This window comes from Macaca thibetana, chromosome 11 (genome assembly GCF_024542745.1).
Source record: "Macaca thibetana thibetana isolate TM-01 chromosome 11, ASM2454274v1, whole genome shotgun sequence".
In the NCBI taxonomy this organism is placed as follows: domain Eukaryota; kingdom Metazoa; phylum Chordata; class Mammalia; order Primates; family Cercopithecidae; genus Macaca; species Macaca thibetana.
Window position 1 is genome coordinate 126,812,561 of NC_065588.1, and position 25,377 is coordinate 126,837,937.

At 53.8% G+C, this 25,377-nt stretch overlaps 1 protein-coding gene and 1 long non-coding RNA gene across 17 annotated transcripts in view; both read right to left on the reverse strand.

Moving 5' to 3' along the window:
• The window catches only part of RIMBP2 (RIMS binding protein 2), a 329,378-nt gene that overhangs the window by 57,500 nt on the left and 246,501 nt on the right, over positions 1-25,377 (reverse strand). For all 14 annotated transcript variants that reach the window (XM_050747669.1, XM_050747677.1, XM_050747675.1 and 11 more), the window contains 2 exons: positions 17,782-17,832; positions 2,324-2,528 (listed from right to left, as the gene is read on the reverse strand). In XM_050747669.1, the coding sequence (XP_050603626.1) occupies positions 2,324-2,528; positions 17,782-17,832 (256 nt within the window). The remainder of the gene's footprint in view (positions 1-2,323; positions 2,529-17,781; positions 17,833-25,377) is intronic.
• On the reverse strand, positions 7,928-11,329 carry LOC126930554 (uncharacterized). 3 transcript variants are annotated; one of them, XR_007717621.1, is made up of 3 exons: positions 11,049-11,329; positions 10,619-10,762; positions 7,928-10,373 (listed from the first exon to the last, which is right to left on the reverse strand). It is a non-coding gene; the product is annotated as an uncharacterized LOC126930554 (long non-coding RNA). The 3 variants fall into 3 exon arrangements; XR_007717620.1 differs by having other exon boundaries at positions 7,928-10,471; XR_007717619.1 differs by adding an exon at positions 10,857-10,905 and having other exon boundaries at positions 7,928-10,762.

Sequence of the window (25,377 nt, forward strand, 5' to 3'; positions counted from 1 at the left end):
TTATTTTGCAACTGATTTATGTTACACAGGATCAAGCTGTACACCTTAAATATATATGATTTCTAATTATCCACTATACCTCAAAGTTGGAAAAAATGTACAAAAATAAGTAAACACAGAGGGGGAAAATGTACAAAAATAAGTAAACCCATTCAGAGAGTGAGGGAAGAAAGAATAAAACAAGAGGAGACCCTCAGCAGAGGCCTGGAAGAGGGACCTGTGCTGTCTGCAGGGCGGAGTGTCCTGGTGGGATCGGGGTGTGTGGAGCAGCTCTCTGGAGGCGCTGGTGTCCGCCACCATAAGTGACATGCACTGTGAGGAGAATGCCAGGACAATGCCAGGGGAGACGGGCATGGGCCATGCCGGGGGACCCCTGGTGGGCGAGGAAAGAGTGATTAAATGAGCTGGGTTCATTAGGAGGGTGCATCTTCCAGATGGTTATTGAACAGAAGCCATGGCACACACCTTCTTCTCTGCCAAGTGGCCCCTGGTTTAGTACAGGCATCGTACCGCTTTGGTTTTTTGGTTTTACTCAGTGTGCATTTTCTGCCGTGGTTAATCAGATTCCTTTTTCCATGCTGGCCAATCCCCGTTCCCACCTCCCTGACCCGGGAGCTTTGCAGTGGGTTCCACATTCACGTGCTGTGAGCCTCAGGCTCACCGGGCAGGCCTGCGACTGCTGTCTTCAGAAGGGCCAGCTTGCAAGGTGGGTCCCTGGCCGGTGTCTGGAACTCAGCTTCTGAAATGTCCTCTACACCGGAAGGAAACATCCCCTGAGTGATAAAGGCAGGCCTGGCTTGTGCACACCACACAGCTCACAGTGAACACCTGCTTTCCTTCTGGGAGTCTGGAGCTTCAGTGGGCACGGTGCCCGCACAAGCAGCCCCCAGGAAAAGCTCTGGGCCCGAGTCTCAGTGGGTTTCCCAGAGCAGAAGCCGTGCGTTTCTTGTGGCATGGAGCGGCGCTCTGTGTCCCTTTGCGGGAGGGAGGGAGAGGGAGAGCGTGGAGACACGTGCATTCTGTTTTCCCCTGGGAAGAACTGAAACTGTCTTGTTTTCCTCCACCCTTCAGGTTTCACAGCTCAAATGTGGTTTCTTGGCAGCCGCCTTACAGGACCATCTAGAAGAGCCCAAATCACCGTCCACCTCGTCACCTGGTCTGTATGCGGCGTCTGGTTCAGGGGCTCCCTATGTATCATCTGCCCGCCAGCAGGAGCTCCGCCAGGGGCCCTGTCTGTCTTTCAATGTCATAACCTGGGCAGGGCATGCAGCCCGCGTGTCGTGAGTGCCTGGAGATGAGCAACAGAGCGCTCAGATCCTGGTCCCTGCCCACTGGCCTTCCACAGCCATGGCCGCTTACCGCAGCCCATATTCTCTCTGATGCATGGACCAAAAGTGAAGGGTGTGGGAAGGTGCGGGATGAGGGGAGAGGCAGGAGAACGTTTTTTAACAAGACCCAAGTGGCATCTCCTTATTTTAATGATAAAAAGCACCCAAGGTACTTATATATTCTGATAAGAACCAGGGGAAATGTGCAAATTATCTTTTTTACGGAATTCCAAAGTGAGGTTCAGATGCTCATCTCCCCTAATTGTTTTTAAGCCAACTTCTTAAACAGGTGGGCAGACCTGGCCATGAAACCTGTCTAACCTCTGCATCCCACTTAACCTTCAGCCAGGACATGGCACCTCCACCGAGCTCTGATTAAAGGACACCTGTGATTGTTCTGCCTGCGACCAAGACTAACCCCCCCAGCACGTACACAGGGGGCTTCTCCCCACCCGGCCTCTAAGCAGGACTGCGCTGGGTGAGGGCTCATGTTCACCACTGCCTTTGCTGGAACAGAGGTGCCAAGCACATCCCACCATCACCAACAGGTTACTGAGATGAGAAGGAAGGGAAACAACCAATGCAGAGAAACGAGCTTCGCAGAGCGCTGGAGTACCCCGCCAAGAAGCCCGCGTGGAGTTATCACCAGTGTAGTCTCTGCAGCCAGACTCCTGGGTTCACATCCCAGACTGAGCCTTCATCAGCAGCTGTGTGACCCACGCTAGTGCCTTGGTTTTTCTCGCCTGTAAGATGGGCCCATTTTACAGGTGAGAAAATGTGTGGGTCACACGTTCGTGGATGCCCGTGAGGTGCTGGGTGCACCGTGTGCCCCGTGGCTGCGAGCAGCCCTGTTCTCATCCTTCCTACTGTGGTGGTGGGTCCCTGTACCCTCTGCCAGGTGTCACCAAACCGACTTCACCTGCACACACCCTTGCAGGCCCGGCCAACGGCCATTCTCTCCCCACCACAGCAAGGCGGATGGTCCAGGTGCTTACCTTTGCCGAGGGAGGTGGCTAGGCCATTCACGAACTGCGGAAAAGGCTTGCCGGGGGCCGTGGAGACGTCCAGGGGGGCCACCGTGCTGCCACCCAGCAGGTCAATCTTCCCAGCGTGCTGCCGGAACTTCTCCAGGTCCCGGGACAGCAGGTTGAACTGCTCACTTTGAGTCCGGCATTTCTCTTCCAGCTCTCGAACCTTGGACTGCACGGCAGAAGCAGGACAGGGGTCAGCGGTGGCATTTGGTGGTGGAAATGTGTCTGAGCCTGTTCACATGTGTTGTATGTGTGCACATATGCATGTGTGTGCACGTGTGTGTACACACACACGTGTTGTGTCTGTGAAAATGCATGCGTGGTAAGAGTGTGTGCACGTGTCTGTGTGTGCCGTGTGCAGCAGGGGCTGCCTCCCACCTCCACGGGAGAGCAGTGCCTGATAAACCCAGCTTCTCGTGCCACCTGGCTACTGGCCAATGTGAGAAACCACAGGTGCCAAGAAATTCTGCAAACACTCAGCTCCCAGCCAACCGTAGATTGTTCTGGGCTGTGCGTGCAGCCCGGGCACTTTGCAGTTGGCAGGCTTTGCTAGAGCTGTTTGGAACTTGGAGTATGAGGCTGTGATGCGGCCCAGGCTCAGGGGAGCAGCTCAGGTGCTGTCCCACGGATGCAAGGATACAATTCTCATCCAGGGTGCCTGCCCCTTTGGACTGCAGAACGCTTAAGAACGCCACTTTGAGCAATAAGGAATGTATCTGCTACAGTCAGTTAGCAACATTGCTGCATTCGCAGACAACGCGAAGACACCTCGGGAGCCCTGGGGAAGCCAAGCGTCTCCCCTGCGGACACATACAGGAAAGGGGTAGTCCAGCAAAGCTCCTTCCTCGGGGCAGGACAGACCTGGGCTGTGTCTAATCTCGGGACATCTCTGACCCTTGTGGGCTTCCTCCCAGGTCAGGGGTACATGGGCAAAGCCCCGCTCCCTGCTCCCCTGGGACTCGAGCTGTGTGTGCGACACGGTCTCCTGAGATGGGTTTCTGGCCCCCATCACAGAAGGTGCAGGACAGAGGGGTCTACAGAGGACCCACCCTTCCTTTCTCCACCGCGCTGACCGCCCCCCGGCACTACGGTAGCTCCTGGGCTGTTTGTTTCTTGTCGGTGTCCACGACGACACTCTCAGCCCTGAGCCTCCGCCTTCTGGCTCGTGGATACACCTTCGACACTCTGCATGGACTCAGCATCGTGCTCAGAGAGCGTTTGCTGAATCAGTGAAAATGGCGAACCCTGAGCTGTGGGTACCATGCTCCTTGTGGGGACGGCTTGTCGGGTCTGCATACAAGGCCGCTTTCTTGCCACTCCTTACTTTAGGACGGCTGGGAAAATCCGTTGTGGGATTATTAATGTCATCTCTGGGGCTGACGACAGACACTGGTGTTTCCCCAGTGAAATGTCAGCCGCATGAGGGCAGGGCTCTGTCGGCCTGTTTCCTGCTGCGTCCCGGACCTGAGCAAAGGGCTCAGCGACAGTCCCCACCTCCCCCTCCTCCGCCCCTCCTCTTCATCCATCCTCTCCCCCACTGTCCCTCCACAAGCAGCAGGCTTCTCAGCTCCTTAGTCCAGAATGAAGCACTATTTATGGCTGAGATCATGGATTTCTAAAATAAACCTAACAAATCCAAAGCCTATAATTAATTTCTTTGATTCATTCAAAGAAATCAGCACTATTGTTCTTTAAGAAGCTGAATGGGCTTGGCCAAGCCGGCTGTGTCTACCGAGGAAGGCGTAGAGCTAAAAACCCAGGGGCTCCCGGGCATGACATGGAAAGCATCAAAGGGAATCCAAGCCCGGGGACAGCTCCTACCCCAAATGCGGGGTCTGCAGGTGGGATGATGACTCAGCTTCCGGGGGCTTGCAGGCACTCTGGTTCTGCTGGATCAGCCCTTAAGACAGAGTGACAGGCCCTGCAGGGCAGCCAGGGTCTAGGCCAGGGAACAGCTGTCACTGCCTGCTGCAGGCAAGGCCTGACCCCAGAGGGCCCTGAGCTCAACTGTGTGAGCCAACAAGCCCCCAGGCACTCACTGGGCACTTGCGGAGCCTTCCTGGGGCGTGGAGGAACAGGAGACGTTTAATAGTCATGCATTCATTCTAACGTGCGACAGAGAACGTGTAACTGGCACATCCATTCCCTGACATCGTATCTATGAAAATGACCTAACTAAAATAGGCCGGGCATGGTGGCTTATGCCTGTAATCCCAGACTTTGGGAGGCCGAGGCAGGCGAATCACCTGAGCTCAAGAGTTTGAGACCAGCCTGGCCAACATGGTGAAACTCAGTCTCTACTAAAAATACAAAATTAGCCGGGCAGGGTGACACATGCCTGTAGTCCCAGCTACTTGGGAGGCTGAGGCAGGAAAATCGCTTGAACCCGGGAGGCAGAGGTTGTAGTGAGCCGAGATGGAGCCACTGCACTCCAGTCCGGGCAACAAGAGTGAGACTCTGTCTCAAAAAAAAAAAAAAAAGTGAATAGATTTTTCCTATTACAATCTTGAAATGATAAAATTGTAGCAATAAAGAACAGATCAGCGGTTGTCAGGGTTTCGGGTTAGGGGAGGGTGTGACTAGGGAGGGTGTCGTGAGGGAGTTTCTCTGGGTGACAGCAGCGTCTGTACACCTGACGGTGGTGGTGGTAACAAGAATCTGTACATACCACCAAATGCCATACAGCTGTATACGGGGGGGGAAAAAAAGAGGATATAAACACTGGAGAAAGCAAATAAATTCCCCAGCACACCACAGTGCTGCTCCCACGCCAGCTTCCCGGCTTTGAGAGCACAACACTCTGGCTACAGAGACGCCACCGCCGGGAAGCCGGAAGAGGGGCCACGGGAATTCTCTCTGCGTCTTTGTAAATTCCCGTGAACCTAAAATTACTTCAAAATAAAGTTTTCAGAAGTGAAGGGATTTTAAACAACAGGAACTAAGAATACAGGCGGCATGCAGAGACGGTGAAAATAATGAAAGCTACCACGTGAACAGCCAACCTTTGGGGACGTTACACCCCATCGAGGGGGTTAAGGGCGGCTGAGGTCGCAGGAGCCTAAAGCGAGTTCTGCACCTGATGCACACCTACGCGGTGGCCGGCGGGCTGCCGGCTGCCTGCTTTGGTTGCAGGAGGGCGGGTCCGGTGCAACACAGAGGGAAGAGGGCAGGCTGTCTGCTCTCACATGGTTCCATAGGACTCCCAGAAATGACGGGGGCTGGGGGGCCAAGGATGAGGGTGAGCCAAGCAGCAGCTGCAGGCTCTCTGTGGTTTGGTCCCCAGGGCCTGGCAGGGCCACTCCCACGCCTGTGTCCTGTGTGGGCCACAGTGGCACTTCCCAAGGTCAGACCCTTGGCCCGGCCCATCAGTCCATCCTCAACCCCTAGTTCAGGACTTGGCACAGGGTGGGCATTTAACAGATACTCGATGGATCACAATAAGCTGTGGGTAAATGGATCCATGCACAGGAAGTGTGGAGCGCCCTCAAGTTAGAGATGAACCAGGTCACCTCTGTCCAAGGGAGACAGGAAACAGGTGGAGGAGCAGCCACCAGGTGGCTCATCAAGGAACCCCAAGACCTCTGCACAGCAGCCGGTGGGGTTCAAGGAGGGCCGCCACCAGCCTACCGAGGGGCCTGCGTCTTCTGTGCACAGAACGGGGCCTGGAGCGCAGACTCACAGGATACCTACAGCTGAGGGTTCCCCGTGGGAGAGGGAACCTGGCCCTGATGAACACCCAGGCCTGCGATGGCACAGTGCGTGACCACGGGTGAGGAGAGGCCACACCACCCAGGTCCGCACGAGTGCCTGAACCCCAGAGCCACAGCCTCAGAGACCCCTGCAGGGCCGGACACGCCTTCCCTCTGCGGCCGAGGCTTGGGGTGACTGGACAATGAGCTGAGGGAGGAGGGGCGGGAAAGGGCTCAGGCCTGAGCATCCCCCAGCTCGGGGCAGTGGGGTGAAAGGCCAGGCAGGAAGCCCCGGGGCCAGAGTGCCTGTGAGCAGCCAGGGCAGCGCCCGGCAGAGGTTAGTCCCGTCCTCTGTGAAACAGCCATGATGACAGAGCCTGTTTCTAGGATGAGCGTGAGGGCAGAGTGCGTCAACGCGGGCTTAGTGCTCCGAAAAGGGCAGCAGATGGAATGCTGGGCACACGGAACTGCCGTTGGCAGCGGCGGCGGCGCTCGCAGGAGCAGCTGCAATCACGGTGGCAGTGTTGGTATTGATTAGCCGTACCAGTATCAGTGGTACTGGTATTTTTATTTCCTGCAGTAGTAGCAGCCTTGCTTTGGTATGAAGGAGTGTTAGCAGCAGTGGTAGCAACAGTAGTGTTTTTTGTAGGAATCGCATGGGTGTGAGCAGTGGTGTAGTAACAGTGATGCTGGTATTAGTATTCATAGCAACACAGCACCAGCAGCAGCGGCAGCAGCATTGGTATTATTCGTACTAGTCGCAGCAGTATCATTATTACGACCTGCAAGTGTACTGGTGTTATCCTTCACAGTAACAGTTTGGTGTTAGTATTAGCAGCAGCAGCAGATGCAGTATTAGCAGCAGCAACAGCAGGGATACTGGTATTCTCAGCAGAGTAGCAGCCAGCCACTGTCCTTGCTTCCCCTACAGGTTCCCCAGGGCCTGGCACCAGGGACATCCACCGCGTTCTGAGGGGTGTTGGGAGCAGGAGGCCCACGGGCAGCAGTGACGGGGGAGACCCAGCTTGCCTGAGCCCCCTCCCACAGTCCCCTCGCCCACCTGGGTTCATGCACAGGAGATTCCATGCCCTCCTGTGACACAAAGTCACTCCATTCTTGAAGTCCGAGAAACGCCCCCAGGCTCCCAGCTGCCGCCTCCTCCCGGACGGTGTTTCTCCTCCAAGGGGTCAGCAGATAGGGCCAGTGGTTCCCCATTCACAAGGGACCCATCCCCAGGACCCAGACACCTCCCACCAGGCTCCACCTATGACACTGGGGGTCACATTTCAAAGGGGCCAGTGCCTCGGTCGTGTGCAGCCCACCAAAGGCAAAGCTAAAGCTTCCGGTTTCCCAGGATCAGCAGGGCGCCATCCCCTCCACATCTCCTGTTGAAATGTGACCTCCAGTGTTGGATGCGGGGCCCGGCAGGAGGTGTCTGGGTTCTGGGGTTGGATCCCTCATGAACAGCTTGGCGCCGTCCTTGCCATAATGAGCAGGCTAAGTTCACACAAAGTCTGGGTGTTGAAAAGAGCCTGGCACCTCCCATACCCTCCTGCTCTCAGCACACGACACGCCTGCTCCCTCTTCGCCTTCTGCCATGATTGTAAGCTTCCCAAGGCCTCCTCAGAAGCCAGCACGCCGTCTGTACAGCCTGCAGGACCATCAGCCAGTGACTCCTTCATAAACTACCTTCACAAATGGCCCAGCCTCAGGCATTCCTTTAGAGCAAGAACAGCCTGACACACCCAGGGAATTTTCAATTTACCAGAAAAGCTCACATTTTAAACACTGGTGAGCATTTAAAGGCTCATCAGCAGCCTGGGCTGACAGGCATGTCTAGAGATGGCTGCAGGCTGTGGCTGCTGGCCGTGGTGCTGCTCTGCACGACAGCATGGTGGCACTCCCGCATCAGCAGGTTGGGTGTGTGGGGGACCAGGTTGGATCAAATATCTCCTGGCCCTGTAGATGCCCCAGTTGTACCCACATAAGCCTCCGACCCACAGGACGATCCCTCACTTGCTCCTGGGCCTGGGGGACTCTGGAACCTAGAATTTGCAACCCTCGGTGCCTACATCCACCTGGGCATTGAGCACGTACTTACAGACATGCTGCGCAATACGTTGCCATAATTGAGAATCCCCCCCCAGGGTTGGCCAGTGCAGACACCAGGAAGGCTGCGCTGCCACAAGCCTGGAGACTGCTGCTCCAAGGATGCCTGCCTGACTGCGTCTCCACCGAGGCCCCAGGCACGCTACTCGGCATGACCAGTATCAGGAAAAATAAACAGTAGAATTATTGGCTTTTTCCTAAGCATAAGGGATGGGAGGAACGGGCATTCGTTGGTTAAAGTGAAGCTATGTCACCCAGCTCACACATCTTAGCACTGCCCCACCTTTGAACGAGCAGGGCGTAGACTAGTGAGGCCCTGCTCCTGCGGTCTCAGGGATGGTGCTCAGAGCTGGGTCTCCAGCCAGTCCTGTGTGCGGACACTGATTTGAGGAGTCTGGTTGCCCTCGCCCCTGTCCAGCTGACATGCTTTCCCCGAATGAGCGCCGTGGGGCCAACGTGCAAGCATCCTCCTCGCAGTGCAGAGCGCTGGCACCACGTGGAGCTCACAGGCCAGGCATGGAATGTACCCTCTCGTGCCTGCTTGTCCATAAGCACGTGCTCAGTAAATGCTTGTCTGATGGGAGAATCTGCTGTGAGACTCGCTTTCCTTGTAACCTACACTGAAGGTGTGGAACAGGGGCACAGCCTCCCTCACCTCAAATTCCTACCAAGGAGAACCTAAGAGTCGTGCCCGTCCACACCCAGCTTGTTTGCACCTTTCCTTTCAGCTCCTCGCCTGAGCACAACTCCCTGGCTTCTTGGCAGCAGCCGAAGGCTCTCATGACTGCCAGGGGGGTCCCTGCTGGGGCTAAGAGCTTCCAATTGCCTGTGGGGAGGAATTGCCAGCAGAAGCCACTTCCAAAGCGTGCTGAGAGAAAAGAGCAACCCGTGGTCCTACCCCAGGCAGGCACATTTACACCTCAATGTTTATTTCCGGATACAGAGTGCTGTCCTATCTGGGTTTGGGACTGGGTGTGGGTGTCACCCTGGCTGCAGGGATGCAGGGACACACCCAGCCACATGGTGCTGGCTCCTCCCCATCCCGAGGCCACCTACAGGCGCTAGGGCCTGCAGGGCACTGCTCAGAAGCAACTGAGTCCAGACCAGGCAGGAACAGATGGCACAGTCATCAGGCAAATCAACTATAATTGGAACAAACAGCAGAGGCTTGCAAATGTGGATGTGGCTATTTCTAAAGACAAGGGGGAAGCATCCAAAGACACCCCCGCAGCTCTCCCGGCTCCTGGCTCAGTGCCCTCCTCTGGCTTCCCGGCCTCTGTGAAGAGGGGTGATAAGCAGGCACTGTGCTGGCGGCTGGCATCCAAACGGGGTAGTTCTGAGAGCAAGGGGCCCGATGCATAATCACTCCAGAATCACAGGCAGAACCCAGGGACGGTCCAGGCTCACTGGGTCGTTTGACTTAGTGTCAGAGGCATTCAAACCACAGCGACTCCATCTTGAATAGGGGCTGGGAGAGATGAGGCTGAGACCTACTGGGCTGCAATCCCAGATGGTGAAGGTGTTCTGAGTCACAGGATGAGAGAGGAGGTCAGCACAAGATACAGGTCACAAAGACCCTGCTAATAAAACAGGATGCAGTAAAGGAGCCACCAAGACCCACCAAAACCAAGATGGCAATGAGAGTGACCTCTGGTCATCCTCACAGCACATTATGCGCTCATTACAATGCGTTGGCTGCTAAAAGACACTCCCCCCAGCGCCATGACAGCTTACAGATGCCATGGCAACATCAGGAAGTTACCCCACATGGTCTGAAAAGAGTGGAGCCCTCAGTTCTGGGAACTGTCCACCCCTTCCCCCCCACAAAAACTCCTGAACCATCTACGCCTTGTCCAGCACATAATCAAGAAATAACCACGAATAGCCCACACTGCTGCTCTGCCTACGGAGTGGCCAACCGTTCATTTCTTTACTTCTCTCACACACTGGCTTTCCCTTTCCTCTACGGACTCACCCAAATTCTTTCTTGTGCAAGCTCCAAGAACCCTCTCCTGGGGTCTGGATGGAGGCTGCTTTCCAGTAACATCAGGAACAATCTGGAAACAAATTGTCCCCTGTGCTGTCTTTATGTGATTTCATTGCTCACTGGCTGAATACCCACTATGTGCCAGGCCCTATGTGATTTCATTGCTCACTGGCTGAATACCCACTATGTGCCAGGCCCTATGTGATTTCATTGTTCACTGGCTGAATACCTACTATGTGCCAGGCCCTCTGTGATTTCATTGTTCACTGGCTGAATACCCACTATGTGCCAGGCCCTATGTGATTTCATTGTTCACTGGCTGAATACCTACTATGTGCCAGGCCCTATGTGATTTCATTGCTCACTGACTGAATACCCACTATGTGCCAGGCCCTATGTGATTTCATTGCTCACTGGCTGAATACCCACTATGTGCCAGGCCCTATGTGAGTTCATTGCTCACTGGCTGAATACCTACTATGTGCCAGGCCCTCTGTGAGTTCATTGTTCACTGGCTGAATACCCACTATGTGCCAGGCCCTATGTGATTTCATTGTTCACTGGCTGAATACCTACTATGTGCCAGGCCCTATGTGATTTCATTGATCGGCTGAATACCTACTATGTGCCAGGCCCTAGTGAGTTCACTGATCATCGGCTGAATACCTACTACATGCCAGGCCCTATGTGATTTCATTGATCGGTTGAATACCTACTATGTGCCAGGCCCTATGTGATTTCATTGTTCACTGGCTGAATACCTACTATGTGCCAGGCCCTAGTGAGTTCATTGATCATCGGCTGAATACCTACTACATGCCAGGCCCTATGTGATTTCATTGATCGGTTGAATACCTACTATGTGCCAGGCCCTATGTGATTTCATTGTTCACTGGTTGAATACCTACTATGTGCCAGGCCCTATGTGATTTCATTGTTCACTGGCTGAATACCTACTATGTGCCAGGCCCTATGTGATTTCATTGATTGGCTGAATACCTACTATGTGCCAGGCCCTATGTGATTTCATTGTTCACTGGCTGAATACCTACTACGTGCCAGGCCCTATGTGATTTCATTGTTCACTGGCTGAATACCTACTATGTGCCAGGCCCTGCCTGGGGGAGTCATGCATTGCTGGTGACTCAGAGAGACCTACCGGGTAAGTCGGTGTTAGGCCATTGCACCAGGGCAGAAGACGAGGCCAAGAGGAACTCACGGTCACACCCCCAGCGGGCAGCAGGACCTACCCAGGTCTCTCCGGCTGCCGTCTCTGAGTCTCTCTGCCCAGGGCCCACCTGAGCCCAAGCCTGCACCCTCACTCACCCACACATCCCCCCCAACACACTCACTGGCCCAGGGGTCACCCAGCCTCTGAACAAGAGCCAGGCAGGGCTGGTTCCCTGCAGGCCGAGCAGGTCGAGCAGGCCCAGCACCTGGGACCACAGCCCTTTACCTTCAGGGGCCCACAGACATGGTTCCACCTTAGTTTCCTTTAAAATCGGAAAAGAAGTGAAAAAGGGTGGTAAATACATAATGCATCCAACCATCCATCTTTATTCCACCCTAGATGCAAAATACAACTGTGAGGATTATTTTATGGAGGAAGGGATGACCCCTAAAGGCAAAGGCCCACAGCCCACAATCGTCCACTGTGGGCCTGAGGCCAGACCCCTGTGGGGAGGTGGACCCCAGCCTGCTCGGGAAGCAAGCACGCTGGCCACCCTGGAAGTCTCCCAGGGAGGAAAGAGGGCTGCTCAGGAAAAATAGCCGGGCTCCTCTGAGGCCAAGACGAACCAGGGCTGACGTCATCTGCGGTTCGATGCCTCACTCCAGGAGGAGATACCCAAGGCACTGTGGAGAGGAGAGGGACTCCCACGAGGGTGCCCTGAAGAATCACCACAGAGCTGCCGACATGCACATGTCAGGCCTCTGAGCCCAAGCCAAGCCATCGCATCCCCTGGGACTTGCACGTGTATGTATACATGCCCAGATGGCCTGAAGTAACTGAAGAATCACAAAAGAAGTGAAAATGGCCGGTCCTTGCCTTAAGTGATGACATTACCTTGTGAAAGTCCTTTTCCTGGCTCATCCTGGCTCAAAAAGCTCCCCCACTGAGCACCTTGTGACCCCCACTCCTGCCTGCCAGAGAACAACCCCCTTTGACTGTAATTTTCCTTTACCTACCCAAATCCTATAAAATAGCCCCACCCTTATCTCCCTTTGCTGACTCTTTTTTCGGACTCGGCCCACCTGCACCCAGGTGACTAAAAGCTTTATTGTTCACACAAAGCCTGTTTGGTGGTCTCTTCACACGGACACGCATGACAGCACACGCCAAACACACAGCACTGGCGCCGGCTCCTCACAATGTTCCCCTGACCAGGAAGCCCAGATCCCCACCTGTCAGCCCAGCCACATGATGACAAGCATGCCAGCCCCTAGACTTTCCTCAAAGCACCTGAGAGGGTGTTACCAGGCTGACTTCCTGCCTTCAGGGCCTGGCCCTGGCACTTGGGAGCTGTGTGTCCTCGGGTAAGTGGCTCATTGTCTCTGTGCCCCATTGCCTAATCAGCAAAATGAGGTGACAGAGAACCTCAGGCAGCGGTTTCAGGGGTTAAATATGACTGTACCTCTCAACGGCCTGGGGTAAAGCAACTTCCTGCATTCCTACCCCCTGCTACTGCTGAACACCCAGGGAAAAAAATCAGCGGGTGAAGGCGGCACGGCTGCTGCTCCCTCAGTCTGGAGCTGCCAGCACTGACTTACGATTCAGCCTACAGGCAGGACCAGGGCCGCCGTCCCCTCTGCCCCCACCCAGCATCCACAGGGAGGTCAGAGTCGAGCTGATGGGAGGCTGTGCTGTACAGAAGCCCATCGAAGGCCTGGATTCCGGAGCCAGACTCCTGGGGCTTGAATGGGATTCTGCTCATGACTGTCTGAGACCCTCGGGTGGGTCATTCATTCACCTGCCTGTGCCTTGGTTTCCCCCAGACATGAAGAAGATCAAGCAAAATGGGCATTATCTTGTAGATGTCTCAATGTGTCTCCAACGCACTCTCAGGACAGGGCCCAGCACAGGGCACCTGTTCGAGGTGGTGGTGCTGCTCTCAGTGTTTTCTTTTGCTTCTCTGTTTTGATTTGACTCTAAGTGCCAAAGAAATTACTTAACTCCTAGTAGCTGGAATCTCCCTGCTCTCAGGTTCTTAGGTTTACAAAAAGAGCTGTCTCGACAGGCAAGTTCCTAAAAACCTGTTCTATGTTTAAATCCTGATGCACATCTTTGCTAAACCCCAAAACCAGCCCAGGGTACTCCTTGGGCCTCAGGACTTCACGCAGCGCGACCAAGAAAAAAGACACTTCCCCGCTGCCACCAAAACCTCCTGGCCATTCATTCTTTAGAGAACAAGGCCTAGAAGTATCCCTGGCACTGGAGTTGTGTCTATGGGTACCATGAAAGGAAAATAAATCTCAGGACCCCACAATCATGAAGCCAAAGGGAAGCATCAAGCTGGGAACTGTGTCAGCAAACCTGCCTTTCATTTTATTTCTAAATAAGATAGCTGCAAAGATTAAAAAGCTACAAAGCTCCCTCACAATTTGCGTACAAAGAGATCCCTTGTGGGCCTCCAGATCTTTACCCTAAAACAGTTCTGTTGAATTTCACCCAGGCAATGTAAATTGATCATTTATCTCTACAGGGGTGGGACAAAAGAACTCAGCTCCTAACCCTCTGCTCACCCGAGACAAATGTGTATCTGGCTGTTTCTTCTGCCCTATTATTTATGCAAAAATGCAGACTCACTGAGCCAGACTAAGGCATAAATGATTATTCCTCTGCCTCCTTCTCACATGGAAATTGTGTATTCAGTGAAGGCCTCATCAGAGACTCAAAAGAATGCAACCCGTTGTCTCTTCTCTACCTATTGAAACCACCATTGCAAAGTTATAACTGAGACAGTGAAAGAGATCTGACCTAACTCCCTCCTGCTTCTAACCTCCAAGCTGTCCTTGTTCACTCCTGGGTGTAGGCTGAATGAACTCTGTGAGGAGCTTAGTGTCTAGTTTAGCTTTGAAACAAAGAAGATAACAGCCCTTTCCCAAAACAAGCCTCCTTCCCTGCCTGGAAATAAGATTGCCTTCGCAGGACTAACAAATTGGCCACAAGACTATAAACTATTGTTTAAGAGTCATGCAGCTAGAGGCCCGCAAGATTCTGACCCTCCCCAGATTGCTCCTGGAGACAACCTCACTATTGTAAAACCTAAGATCAGGTCTTGAGATATTTTGCAGCCCTGCCCTCTATGGATCTGGTCTGATCATCTGGTCTTGTGGCCCCCACCCAGGAAATGACTCAGTGCAAGAGGACAGCTTCGACTCCCTGTGATTTCACCTCCAACCCAACCAATCAGCACGCTCAACTCCCTGCCCCCTCGCCACCAAATTATCCTTAAAACCTCCAGTCTCCAGATTTTCAGGAAGACTGATTGAGTAGTCATAAAACTCTGGTTTCCCACACGGCCAGCTCTGTATGAATTACTCTTTCTCTATTGCAAGACCCGTGTTGATAAATTGGCTGTATCTAGGCAACGGGCAAGGTGAACCCACTAGGCAGTTACGCTATGACCCAGAAGCCTCCACTTCAAATGGTCTCACCTTTGCCGACCAAACCAATGGACACCTTACCCATACTGATGGCTCATGTCTCTCTAAAATGTATAAAAGCAAAGCTGAGCCCAGACGACCTTGGCCACATGTCATCAAGACCTCCCGAGGCTGGGTCACAGGTGCGTCCTGAACCGATTGGAACTCATCTCAGACGCCTTTGGGTCACCGTGTGCTCAGGGGTTTTATGTAACGTGTTCTGGAGTGTATCTTATCTAGGCGCTCTCTGTTGTATCTGGCTGAGCGTGGAAGCAGGTTGCTCTGCCCAGTGGAATGTTCTGTCTACAGAAAGTCACCAACATGCCCCATTCTCCAAGGACACAAACACCTAGACGTGAAACCCCCACTGCACACCACAGGTGGTTCTTTGATGGGTGAGTGGGCAGGACTTGACAGCCATGGTTTCTCAGTCAACAGCTGCAGTGTTGGGATCAGGTTCCCAAGGTGGACCCTGCAAAGGCCAAGGCTTCTCAGGGAACGCACTGCTGAAATTGCTCTCTGCCTCCCAGTAGCCGGCCTCACAGACTCCCTCAACAATGCTTCTCAGACCTCGGCGGCATGAGAAACATCTGGAAGGGTGATTACAGTCAACCTTGGGGCCCCTCCCTGAGGAGTTCAGATTCAGCAGGTGCGAGGCCGGGCCTGAGAAGCTGCTTTGCTCACGAGCTCCTGGGTGCTGCTGCTGCCCCAGGGAACCCACTTAGAGAACCACTTGTCCAGCAGTGGGAAAGGCCATTCCTTCCACGAACTCACCATCCAACTCAGAGGTGTAGAAAACTTTCAAAGGCCTGTCCGGCGGCGGGGGGGGGGGCGGGGGCAACCTAGCCTCTCCTCCACCCCAAGGGGAATAGCAAGGGGGTGGTCTGTGACAGAGAGGAGCACAGGCAGCCTCCCTGGCCCGTGGGAAGGAGCTTGCTGGCCGCACAACGCAGAGGCAGAACGGAAGGGTGTGATGCTCAGGTGTGCAGCGTGAATTCTGATGACCAGTAACTGAATTAACAGAATTCAGGGTTATCCGCTAGGCTCTCTCAACAACTCTGGCCCAAGGGTAGAATCAACCCACAATTTCTCTCCCCTGTGGTCATCTGAACCCCAGGACTGCTGTGCCAGCCTGAGAGTCACAGCCTTGGCGGGACGGGAAGAGCCATGTGTCTGGGCCTGCGCGTCACCTCAGCGAGCAACGCGTTGCATTTGACGCCCGGATGAGGGGGAGGCCCTGCTCGTGGAGCTCCTTGAAGCAGCTCCTCGGCTCCCCCAGGCTGAGGAACCCCAACCACCCCCCACCTGCGTCAGAAGCTGCAGTTCAGGAAGCAGAGGCAGGTCAGAGCAGGCCCAGGACTCATGGCCGCGTCCACTCACGGGAAAAGCATCGCCAAGCACGCCGGGCGGGGAAGATGCTATTCTCTAGAATACCTGCATGCTGTCCAAGGTGTTCTGCGCGAAGAGCAAAGCAAGACAGTTACAGAAAGACGCCATAAATAAAAGACGACACAATTCCCAGCACATCTGAATTGCCTTCTCTGTTTTTCGAACCAAAGCACGCTGCGTTGCGACCGTCACCATGTTTGAAAGCATGCACCACCAGCAGCACGGGGTGACAGGTGACGGCGGGATCGTGGAGGACCGGTCCCTCAGAGGCGGATTGAAGCCACACAGGGTCACGTCAATGGGCTCCGGGGCAACTGGGGAGAGGGAACTACCTTTTCTGCTAGGAGATGATGCAGATTAAAGTGCAGTGGATAACTCAGGCCAGGGAAAGTGAATTATTTTCCAGGGAGATAAATGGCCATTTGGAGGTCTGTTTCTGTTCTCCCAGGTTATATATTTTCCTATTTGCTATTCATCCCACTCCTCCCTCCAGATAGTTATTAACTAATGGAGGCTTTCAGAAAATCCATTTTAATATATAGGATGATAATGATGAAACCTTTTCCTGTGGGAGGAATAGACTTTAAAAGGCAACATAAGAGATGCACATAAGCCTGTTTTCAGTGGCTGCTGCTCCCCCGGGGACAAGGGACAAGGTCATTCCGAAGAAGGCAGCCTCATCCAATACTGGGAAACCGTGGCCTCTCTTAAGGGAACATTACCCGGAGGAGGCCACCCCAGGGCAGATCCACTCCTATGTAAATCTCTCCTTGTGGGGTGGTAAATTACACCATCCATGACTTCAGCAGGTGGGGGCCCCAGCTCACCACAGCCCATCCACTGTGCATGACGGATGCAGACAGCAGAGGCCTCAGGGGGACCCCACAGCCCTCCCCGTCTGCCTGGCTACTCAGTCCCAAGGAGGCTGGCACTGGACCAGGAGCCAGGGACAGGGGTGGGCACTCCCAACACGCCACTCATGCAGGTGGGACACAGTGGCCGTTTCCTTCCCAAGGCCAGTGGGAAACATCTCTGGGAGGCAGGAGAAGGTCACTCACGCAGCGTTTGCGAGGACCACACCCGGGGAAGTGCCTCGGATGGCGCTGAGGACTCTGATTCCCCAGGCCCTCCTTACTCTGATCCTACAAATGCCTCCCCAGCATGAGTGGCATACCTAAAAATGGTACCCCAGGGCAGTTCATCAGGGGCCAGGGCAGCCTCTGGAGGGGCCACCTGACTTTCTCCCTGGGGAAATCAATTCGCAAGCAAGCGAGTGAGCCATGCCCCCTTGCTTTCCGCCCAAGAGGAGCCAGCAGAGGACAGCAGACCACGTCTGAGACACACAAGTCTGGGTCTGCATGTGTGGTCAAGGGAAAGCTGCTTAACCTCTCTGTGCCTCAGTTTCCCTGTAAGAACGGACATCGACCTGGCACCTGTCGTACTGGTTGCTTGTGAGGCCGACATGAGAAGATGCATGAACAGCATCTAGTAACTGGTGCACCAGGCTCACTTCATAAACATCATCTATTATTTCTAGCAGGTATCAACGCAACTCTCCCCAGTGTCCCCCACCCCCGGGCAGAAAGCAGGGGCACGCTCCTTACCTCTAGCAGCCGCACTGCGCCTTCATGCTCCTTCTTAGCCTCAACCTGAGCCTTTTTTGAGGAAAAGAGAGAAAAAAGTAAATGTCCAAATGAGAAAGAAGATAATCGGATCAATGTCTGAATCACTGGGGGTGAGGGGTCATTCATTTTTATTCCTCTAATAGAGGAATTAAAATTATTCCTATTCGTTATTTATTTTAACTTTAATTGAGTTTCAGAAATACATGTGCAGGTTTGTTATACAGATAAATTGCACGTCCGAGAGGTCTGGTGCACAGATTATTTCTTCCCCCAGGTGGTAAACTGAGTAGCAGAAGTATCCCTCCAGTGCCTCTGACAGCACCTTCGTCTGCCCAGACGTCTGATGAACTGCTTTGGAAACAAAACCTAATCCTGCAGACTTGACCCCCAATCAGCTCTAGGTTCCCTGAGACCTCCCCAGGCCCTGGAGGAGGGGCTGGGGCTGGGTCCTGAGCACGCAACAGGTCTTGGCACCTGCAGCCTGTGGCAGGGCCACCCTCTTCAAAGCACTTGTGTCAAAGCCATCCGGATCCCACAGAATAAGTAACTTCACACATTTCACTACAGAAATGTCTTGGGATGGCTGCTGCCCGGGCAAAGGGCAGATTCAAACACAGCTGAAATGGAACACTGTTATTTCTTGTCCTCACAGGCCTGGAAGTCCCAGCAGCATCATGACGGTAAGGATCTGTCGCGTTTGCCTGCCTGGCTTCAATGCCCTCCTCTCCTGGGAAAAGCCTTTGGACTGGCTGGGGTCTGGCCCTCCCCTGTGCTAAGCACGGTTCTGGACCCTCAGCGACTGGTGACCTGGGTGGCATGGGGCCTACGGAGGGCAATGGGCCTCTGCCTGAGAATGCTGCAGGAGCGGGAGGCTCCTTTCTACTGGACTTTGGCTTGGGAGGAGGTGAGGCTGGAGCTGCTGTAGCCACTTTGCCACCAGGAGGGTCAGGGCTGGACTGGCCGGGGACCTCCACAGGGAAACCAAGGCTGAAGCTGATCCAGAGGAGGGCAGAGAGCAGCCCAGTCCTGGTGATATCAGGGAGGCCTTGGATTCTGCTGAGTCTGAGGCCAGTAGACTTGAGCCCTGGGTCCAGCCATATCCGAAGTCAAATTTTCAGGGATGGTACAAATACAATTTCCTGTCTGGGTTTTCTGTCACTCGAAACCAAGAGTGCTGATGAACATCATCCTCAACTGTGAAAGCAAGGGACACTTCCTGAAGTGTGGGACGCTGGAGGTCGGATTCCTGAGGCTGTGACGAGACCGAGGAGAAAAGACAAACTGGGCTCCCGCCTGCAGCACAGTCCACACTGTGCACCTCACACTGGCGCCAGCGTCTCCCAAACGTTCCCCGTGGAGCAGGAAAACGGGGATTTTTAAGACGCATGATTTTCTGACACCAGAGTGCAGCTACCTCTTAAAGCATGGGGCACGAATAAAGAATCCATATGCTACTCCGCGACTTACTTTGGAATTATCGGTTTCTAGAGAAATATTTCCTCTATGCCTGGAGAATAATTAGTGATGGACGATTCAACATCATAAATAAGCAAGTGAACATTATCTTCACAGCTTCTACTTCTCACTCGCCAAATCCCGTGGGCTGAAAAGAGGGAAGAGCTGGCTTCCCCAGCCAAGGGGAAGTCTGCCATTCCCCAGGCTAAAAATGAAAAGTCGTCTGAGGTTTCCATAGAGTTCATTCATGTGCGTTCCATTCTCACATCTTTCCAATGAGAGTTTCAAGAGCTGGGCAAGGGACTGGAACGCAGCACGTTAATTACACCATTCTCGAATTCAGCTCAACCGTTGAAGGCCGAAAACTGTTCCTTTCAAAGCGAAAACCAGCAAGAGCAACAATAAATAACAAAATAGAAAAAGAGACAAGCAAGCAGGGAACATACAGGGATTATATAAATGATGCCACCATTGACTCAGTTGAATCAAAGATAGTTTTAAACTGGCAGGATATAAAAAAAAAAAAAAAAAAAAAAATTCCAGCAGGCTGTTAAAACTCAGCCAAGCTGGCAGTACAACTTCGTTTCCAGCTTCAGATGAAAACCAGTGCATTTTTGCAGGCTACTTGCAAGCTGGGCCATTTGGGCAATCAGAATAGACTGTTAAAATTGGCAGCACTGAGTTCTTACAAAATCCAAGCGACAGCTTAAGCTAGGCTCATTTAGGGGCCAACACAGGGAACGTGCGACCTTTACGGAGAGTGGTTCCTGCAGAGCAGGGAGACTGGAGCTCCTGATGCTGGAGGAAGAAGCCTGAGGACCAGGCCTGTTACCCAGAGGATCCGCTATCCGGGAGGGTGGGCAGGCCCTGCAGCAGCAGCAGCAGCAGCGTCCAGGGAGACGGCGCTCGCAGAAGGGAGGGCACATTCCCCGTGGCCGAAGTGCTGGGCATCTAGCTGGGTTGGATGCGGCACAGAGCAATAAGCCGTCCAGGCCCCTGGCGACTGTGGCGGGACAACAGGCGTTGGCTTAGATGGAGCAGAGTGAGGGGCCTCCGTGGGTGTTATATTAGCTCTGCAGAAAAGTCAGTGAAACTCACGGAACTATGCCGAGGGCTGCAAGGACCCTCAAATCACGAGTTCTGCAGAGCTGAGGGCTGATGGACATTTTCTAATACTCCAGGAGCACACAGGATTGGGGCAGACGCCGCCTGAAATTAACACAGAGGGTCAGCTATGACCCACCCCAGCCATCCACACACAACTGAGGCCAGCACAGCAAATTCAGTCAAAGCATTAACTATGCATCGTGTGGCAAGCTCAGCTTCTCTCAGTATCACATGTTTCAGTAATGGCCTTAAGACTGAAAGCGATCATCCTACCGGTAAGAGGAACTGTAGACCGAAGTAAAATCGGTCAAGTCTGCAGATGAATTATAAATAGGGAAAAGCCCTTTAGCTCACACCACTGGATCATCATAATTGCCACTTGTCACAGGACAAGACGTTCTTGTGTAGGACGTAACCTACACAAGAAACTGAAGGTCTGAAGCAACGGAACGCAGCCGGACTCCAGGCTGACCATGACCGTTCACCTGGAGAGGAATCTTCAGGGTTTCGGGATTGGGTCTCAAGTGGACCAAGGGCACATTAGCCTCAGCCTCCGTATCTGTAACATGGAGAAAACAACGGTGCCTCCATCCCACAGGTTACATGAGGGCTGACTGTTCATTGATTCACTCCGCGAGCTAAAACTGAGTGTTGACACCAATTTATCGTCGGTCATCTTATCCATGGGATTTTGACCCTACTGCCCCGACTGACGGAACCTCGCCACATCTCCAATTCCTTCTGTGCTGTTGAGCACCTCCGTCCATCCAGGATTTGCTGGGAGCTCCTAGGTGTCAGGCGATGTCCTATGCGTCCGATGCGCCTTTCACGGAGCTGAAGTGCCAGCAGGTGGAGGTGGGCAGTCGGCAAACCGCCACATGAGCAAGCAGGCAAGTTTTGGCATCAGTAAATGGGGCGACGTGCCCTCTGTCTGGGCATGGAGTGGCGTCTGGTCTGAGGGAGACTCAATGAGAGAAATGAACCAGTTTTGCAACAACCCAGGGACCAGGCATTGTCGATGAGGGTCCCCGAGAGGGAACTGGCTTTGGCACGGTCCAGGGAGAGGAGGGAGCAGCTGCAGCGTGGGGAGCAGCAGAGGTGGTTCGGCTCAAAGGAGGCCATGCCTGCACTCTGGGTCCCAGTCCGGACATGCTGCACCAGCGGATTTGTGCCCAGAGTCGTTTCTACCATCGTTGTGGCCATTCACAGCCTGTTCTCACACCGCCCCACTCCTTGCTGTGTTGCTGGGACTTTGCTGACACGAGATGCTCCGTAAGCGTCTGCTGAGTGAATGGAGTGAATGGACGCAGGGATTTGTGAATGAGCTCTTGCTCCCAGTCTCCAGGAAGCACACGTCTCCCGGGAGAGCCTGTGGTTGCCAGCAGACAGCATGGGTCCTGGCTTGGCTGCCTTTTGCCTTTTTAAACTGTGTCTCTGCTCAGCTCCCAGAGATGAGGGCTGCAGCGTGAGCTCAGGATCCCTGGCTTCTGGGAGGAGAGCCCTGGGCAGTTTCATCACTCATTCATCATTCACCCATGCATTTATTTCTCCGATTTAACAAATGCTTTCCCTTTCACATGACCTCACATGCTTCTCCCGACCACCATGCGGGGCAGGAGGACAGGTGGAGCTGCCTGGGAGAAAGGTGCCCCTGGACAAGGTGCTGGGATGTGGGTCCGACATCAGACGCCTGAATGTCCAGCACCTTCTCAGGGGTGGTCAGGTCTGGAGGTGAGGCTGATCCCACAAAGGAATCTCCAAGTACCGCAAAATATGGCAAAATGCACCAGTATTTCAGGAAAAATAAACTCCTGCCTCACATTGCACATCAAGAAAAACAACATTATAGGATCGAGGAAGCCGAGGATGAAAGCACAAAGAGGCAGGGAGGAGACCCCCAGACGGTGGGGAGGGGCATTTCCGGGACCCGGACTGAAGGGAGAGGCTCCAGGCAGGTGTCTCCAAGGGGAAAATGGAATCAGAAGTTCCCCAGAGGACGGAGACTTTCCTGAGAGGAATTTTACAGCTCCAGCAGGGAACGGGCGAGCCGAGGAATGATGGGTACACAGATAAGGAAGACAACAAGTAAATAAAAAAGGCAATCAGCTCCAGGGAGAGGAAGAGCTGTACAGAAACGGGAAATGCTGCGGTTACAGGAGCTCAGGGAGTTCAGCAGAAGTGTAGGTGCCGGTGAGGACACAGGGGAGTTCCACGTGGGACGTGGCGTCCGAGGCCACCCGAGCAGTGGTGTCAAGCAGAGAGTGAGTAAGGGAATTGGGGCGCAGTGGCGTCGTCTGGCTTCCAGGTCTAAATCCGGGAGTTACCACCATGCAGAGGTGGTGCTGAAACCCACACATCTCCTCGAGGGCACGAGACAGTGAGTGGAGACTGAAAGGGATGCGGCTTGAGGACTGAGTCTTGGGGTCACCTGTGATGTGTAGGGGGGTTGGTGTGCAGAAGGAAACCAGGAGAGGGTGGTGTCCTTGGAGGCCATAAGCTCAAACTGGGCCCCCGGGTCAAAGAAAATAAGGACAGACGACTGCCCACTGGACTGTAAGCCCACACATGGGTGACATTAACAAAAGCCACCTGCTGAGGGTGGGGTCCCGTGACGGCAGGTTCAGGAAAGAGCTGGGGCTGCAGAAAGACAGAAGGGGTTGCTTCTTTGAGACGCCTCCACGGCACCCTCATCAGAATCATCTTTGGGCCTTGGATCAAAGACGACTGGTGACTTTTATCTTGGTAGGGAGATGAGGGCCAGTCTTCAGCTGATCCATGCCTCATGGTGGAGGCACCACTGCCTGGTGGGGCAAGCGCTCCAGCTCTGTGCCTCAGGCCCAAATTCAACCCCTGTCCCGTCCCTGGCTGCACCCCAGCCACCCGGCCTTCCTCCTCTTCCCTGGATACTCTGGGCTGGTTCCCAAGGGGACCCGTGTGTGCACTGCTCCCTAATCCTCGCACACTCCCGCCCCAGCCCTCGGCGTGGTGGGCGTCATCTGCTCCTTGAACTGTCACCTGTATCTAAAGTCACGGCCCCGTCAATCTGCCACTCCATCCTCTCAACTCCCTTCACTCCTCGCCATCATCTGGGCTTACTCGCGTTTTCATTGACTTGTTCACCTTTCTTTTTTAGCCTGAGAGGGCAGAGCTGTGTCCCACTCGCGGCTGTGTTCCTGCTTCTGGAACAGCAGCTGAGTGGCTGCTTGGAGGGGCAGACGGCCGACACTTGGTGAATGACAGCACGAGGGAGCCGGTCACAAGTGCAGCGCAATGACCACCCACGGCGGAAACTGAACGCGAAGATGCACTCCAGAAAGAAGTCCCGGATCTCATTCCACTCAAGAGTTGGCCTTTCTCTTCTCACGCTAAAAACTACATCAAAGCCTCTAGAAATTACAAAATTGGCCCATTCATATTTCATCCAGTTTCTCTCCCTCTGCCCCCCGCCCCACTGATGAAGCATCAGTGTATCCAAAATCGAGACAACGGTGAGTCCCAAGGATAAAGAGCTCCAAGAGAATGGGACAGTACACAAAAGAGATCACGGATGCAGAATAACGGAGTCGGTTCCAGGTCATTCTCCTTGGCATCAAATGCTTAATAAATATAACTCCAGGCTCCTAGAGAATGTTCTGTTGAGAGGAGACATCCTGTCCCTTCCTGGACAGTCTCTGTGCTTCTACAGACTGATTATCTGTCTCAGACGGTCCCCGCCTGGGGACGTGGCTTCTGGAGTGGCAATGAATGAATGCAGCTACCATCAGGTGTCGCCCAGCCACGGGAAAGGTCCTTGAGACATGGCAGGAGAAGATAAGAGTAATATTCCTGCCTGTGTCCCAGCAATATCCCTTGCGGATAACATCTAATGAAATATTGCTGCTCCGGATACCTGCCACCTTATTATGACAGGTAATAAGGGCTGTGAAGGTCCCATCAGCGCTGGCTTAATGAAATCTATCCTTAATACAATCTCGTGCTAAATGATTAGAGAAATGGCATCAGAACTTATCTACCTGTTCCAACAAGCTCTGCTAACAAACTCTGGAGAAGAAACACTGCTCTGACAGATTCCTATCGCCATCCAGGCTGGGTGAATGACTGTGAGTCCTTTATTTTGAGATCCAAGGCCTGGAGACGCTGTCAGATGGGTGGAGGGGCCACAGAGGGCAGAGGAGTGGCCCATCCCAGCCGGCGCCGGGCGGGAGGCTGCAGACCAGCCAGCTGCACTCTGGCCATAGGGGTGGCTGCCCTGCCGGGAGGAGAGGGCAGGACTGGGTGGGGACACTGGGGTCCGGAAGGAAATGAGATGAGAACTGTTCACAAGTCCCCACCTTCTGATTTCTTCCTGGGGGCACCCCAAGCCCATAGGCTCCAGGAGTACCACCCTCCTAGCTATTTGGCTAGAGACAGCAGGACCGTGGCTGAGGCCTGGAGTGGGGGTGAGGTTACCTGTCTCAACCCCCAGACCCATCACAGGTGCCCAGGAGGTAAAAATCCCAAATCACTCAGTCCTTCCTTCCCTCCTTCCCTGGTGCCTCTCTCCTTTCTCTCCTGATTTCTTTTCCTTTCCGTCTTATCTTCCCTTTTTCCTCTCTTACTGGGATCATGCTATAAATACTGCTCTGCAATTCAGTTTTCTCACTTGATAACACGTCATGCAAACAGCCTCAAGACAGCAGAATCACACCACCATGATCCTTTTCACTGACATCACATGGCGCCTGGTGTGGCTGGATCACGGTGCACACGCCATCACCCTTAGGTGGGCATCAGTTGGGTCCAATCCCCATCCCCACTGCCACACAGCAGCACTGCAAGAAAACAGAACTCCTTTTGAACTGGTTCCTGTATTCCTTGCAGGGCGTCCAGGATGGAGGTCCAGGATGGAGGTGGCAGGGTCACCCTCTGTGTGCACTTTTAGTTTAAACAGATGCTGCACGTTGCTTTTCCCGGAAGTGGAAGCAATTCACACCCTGCCAGCCATCTCTATGCATGTGCTTTTCCCTACAACCT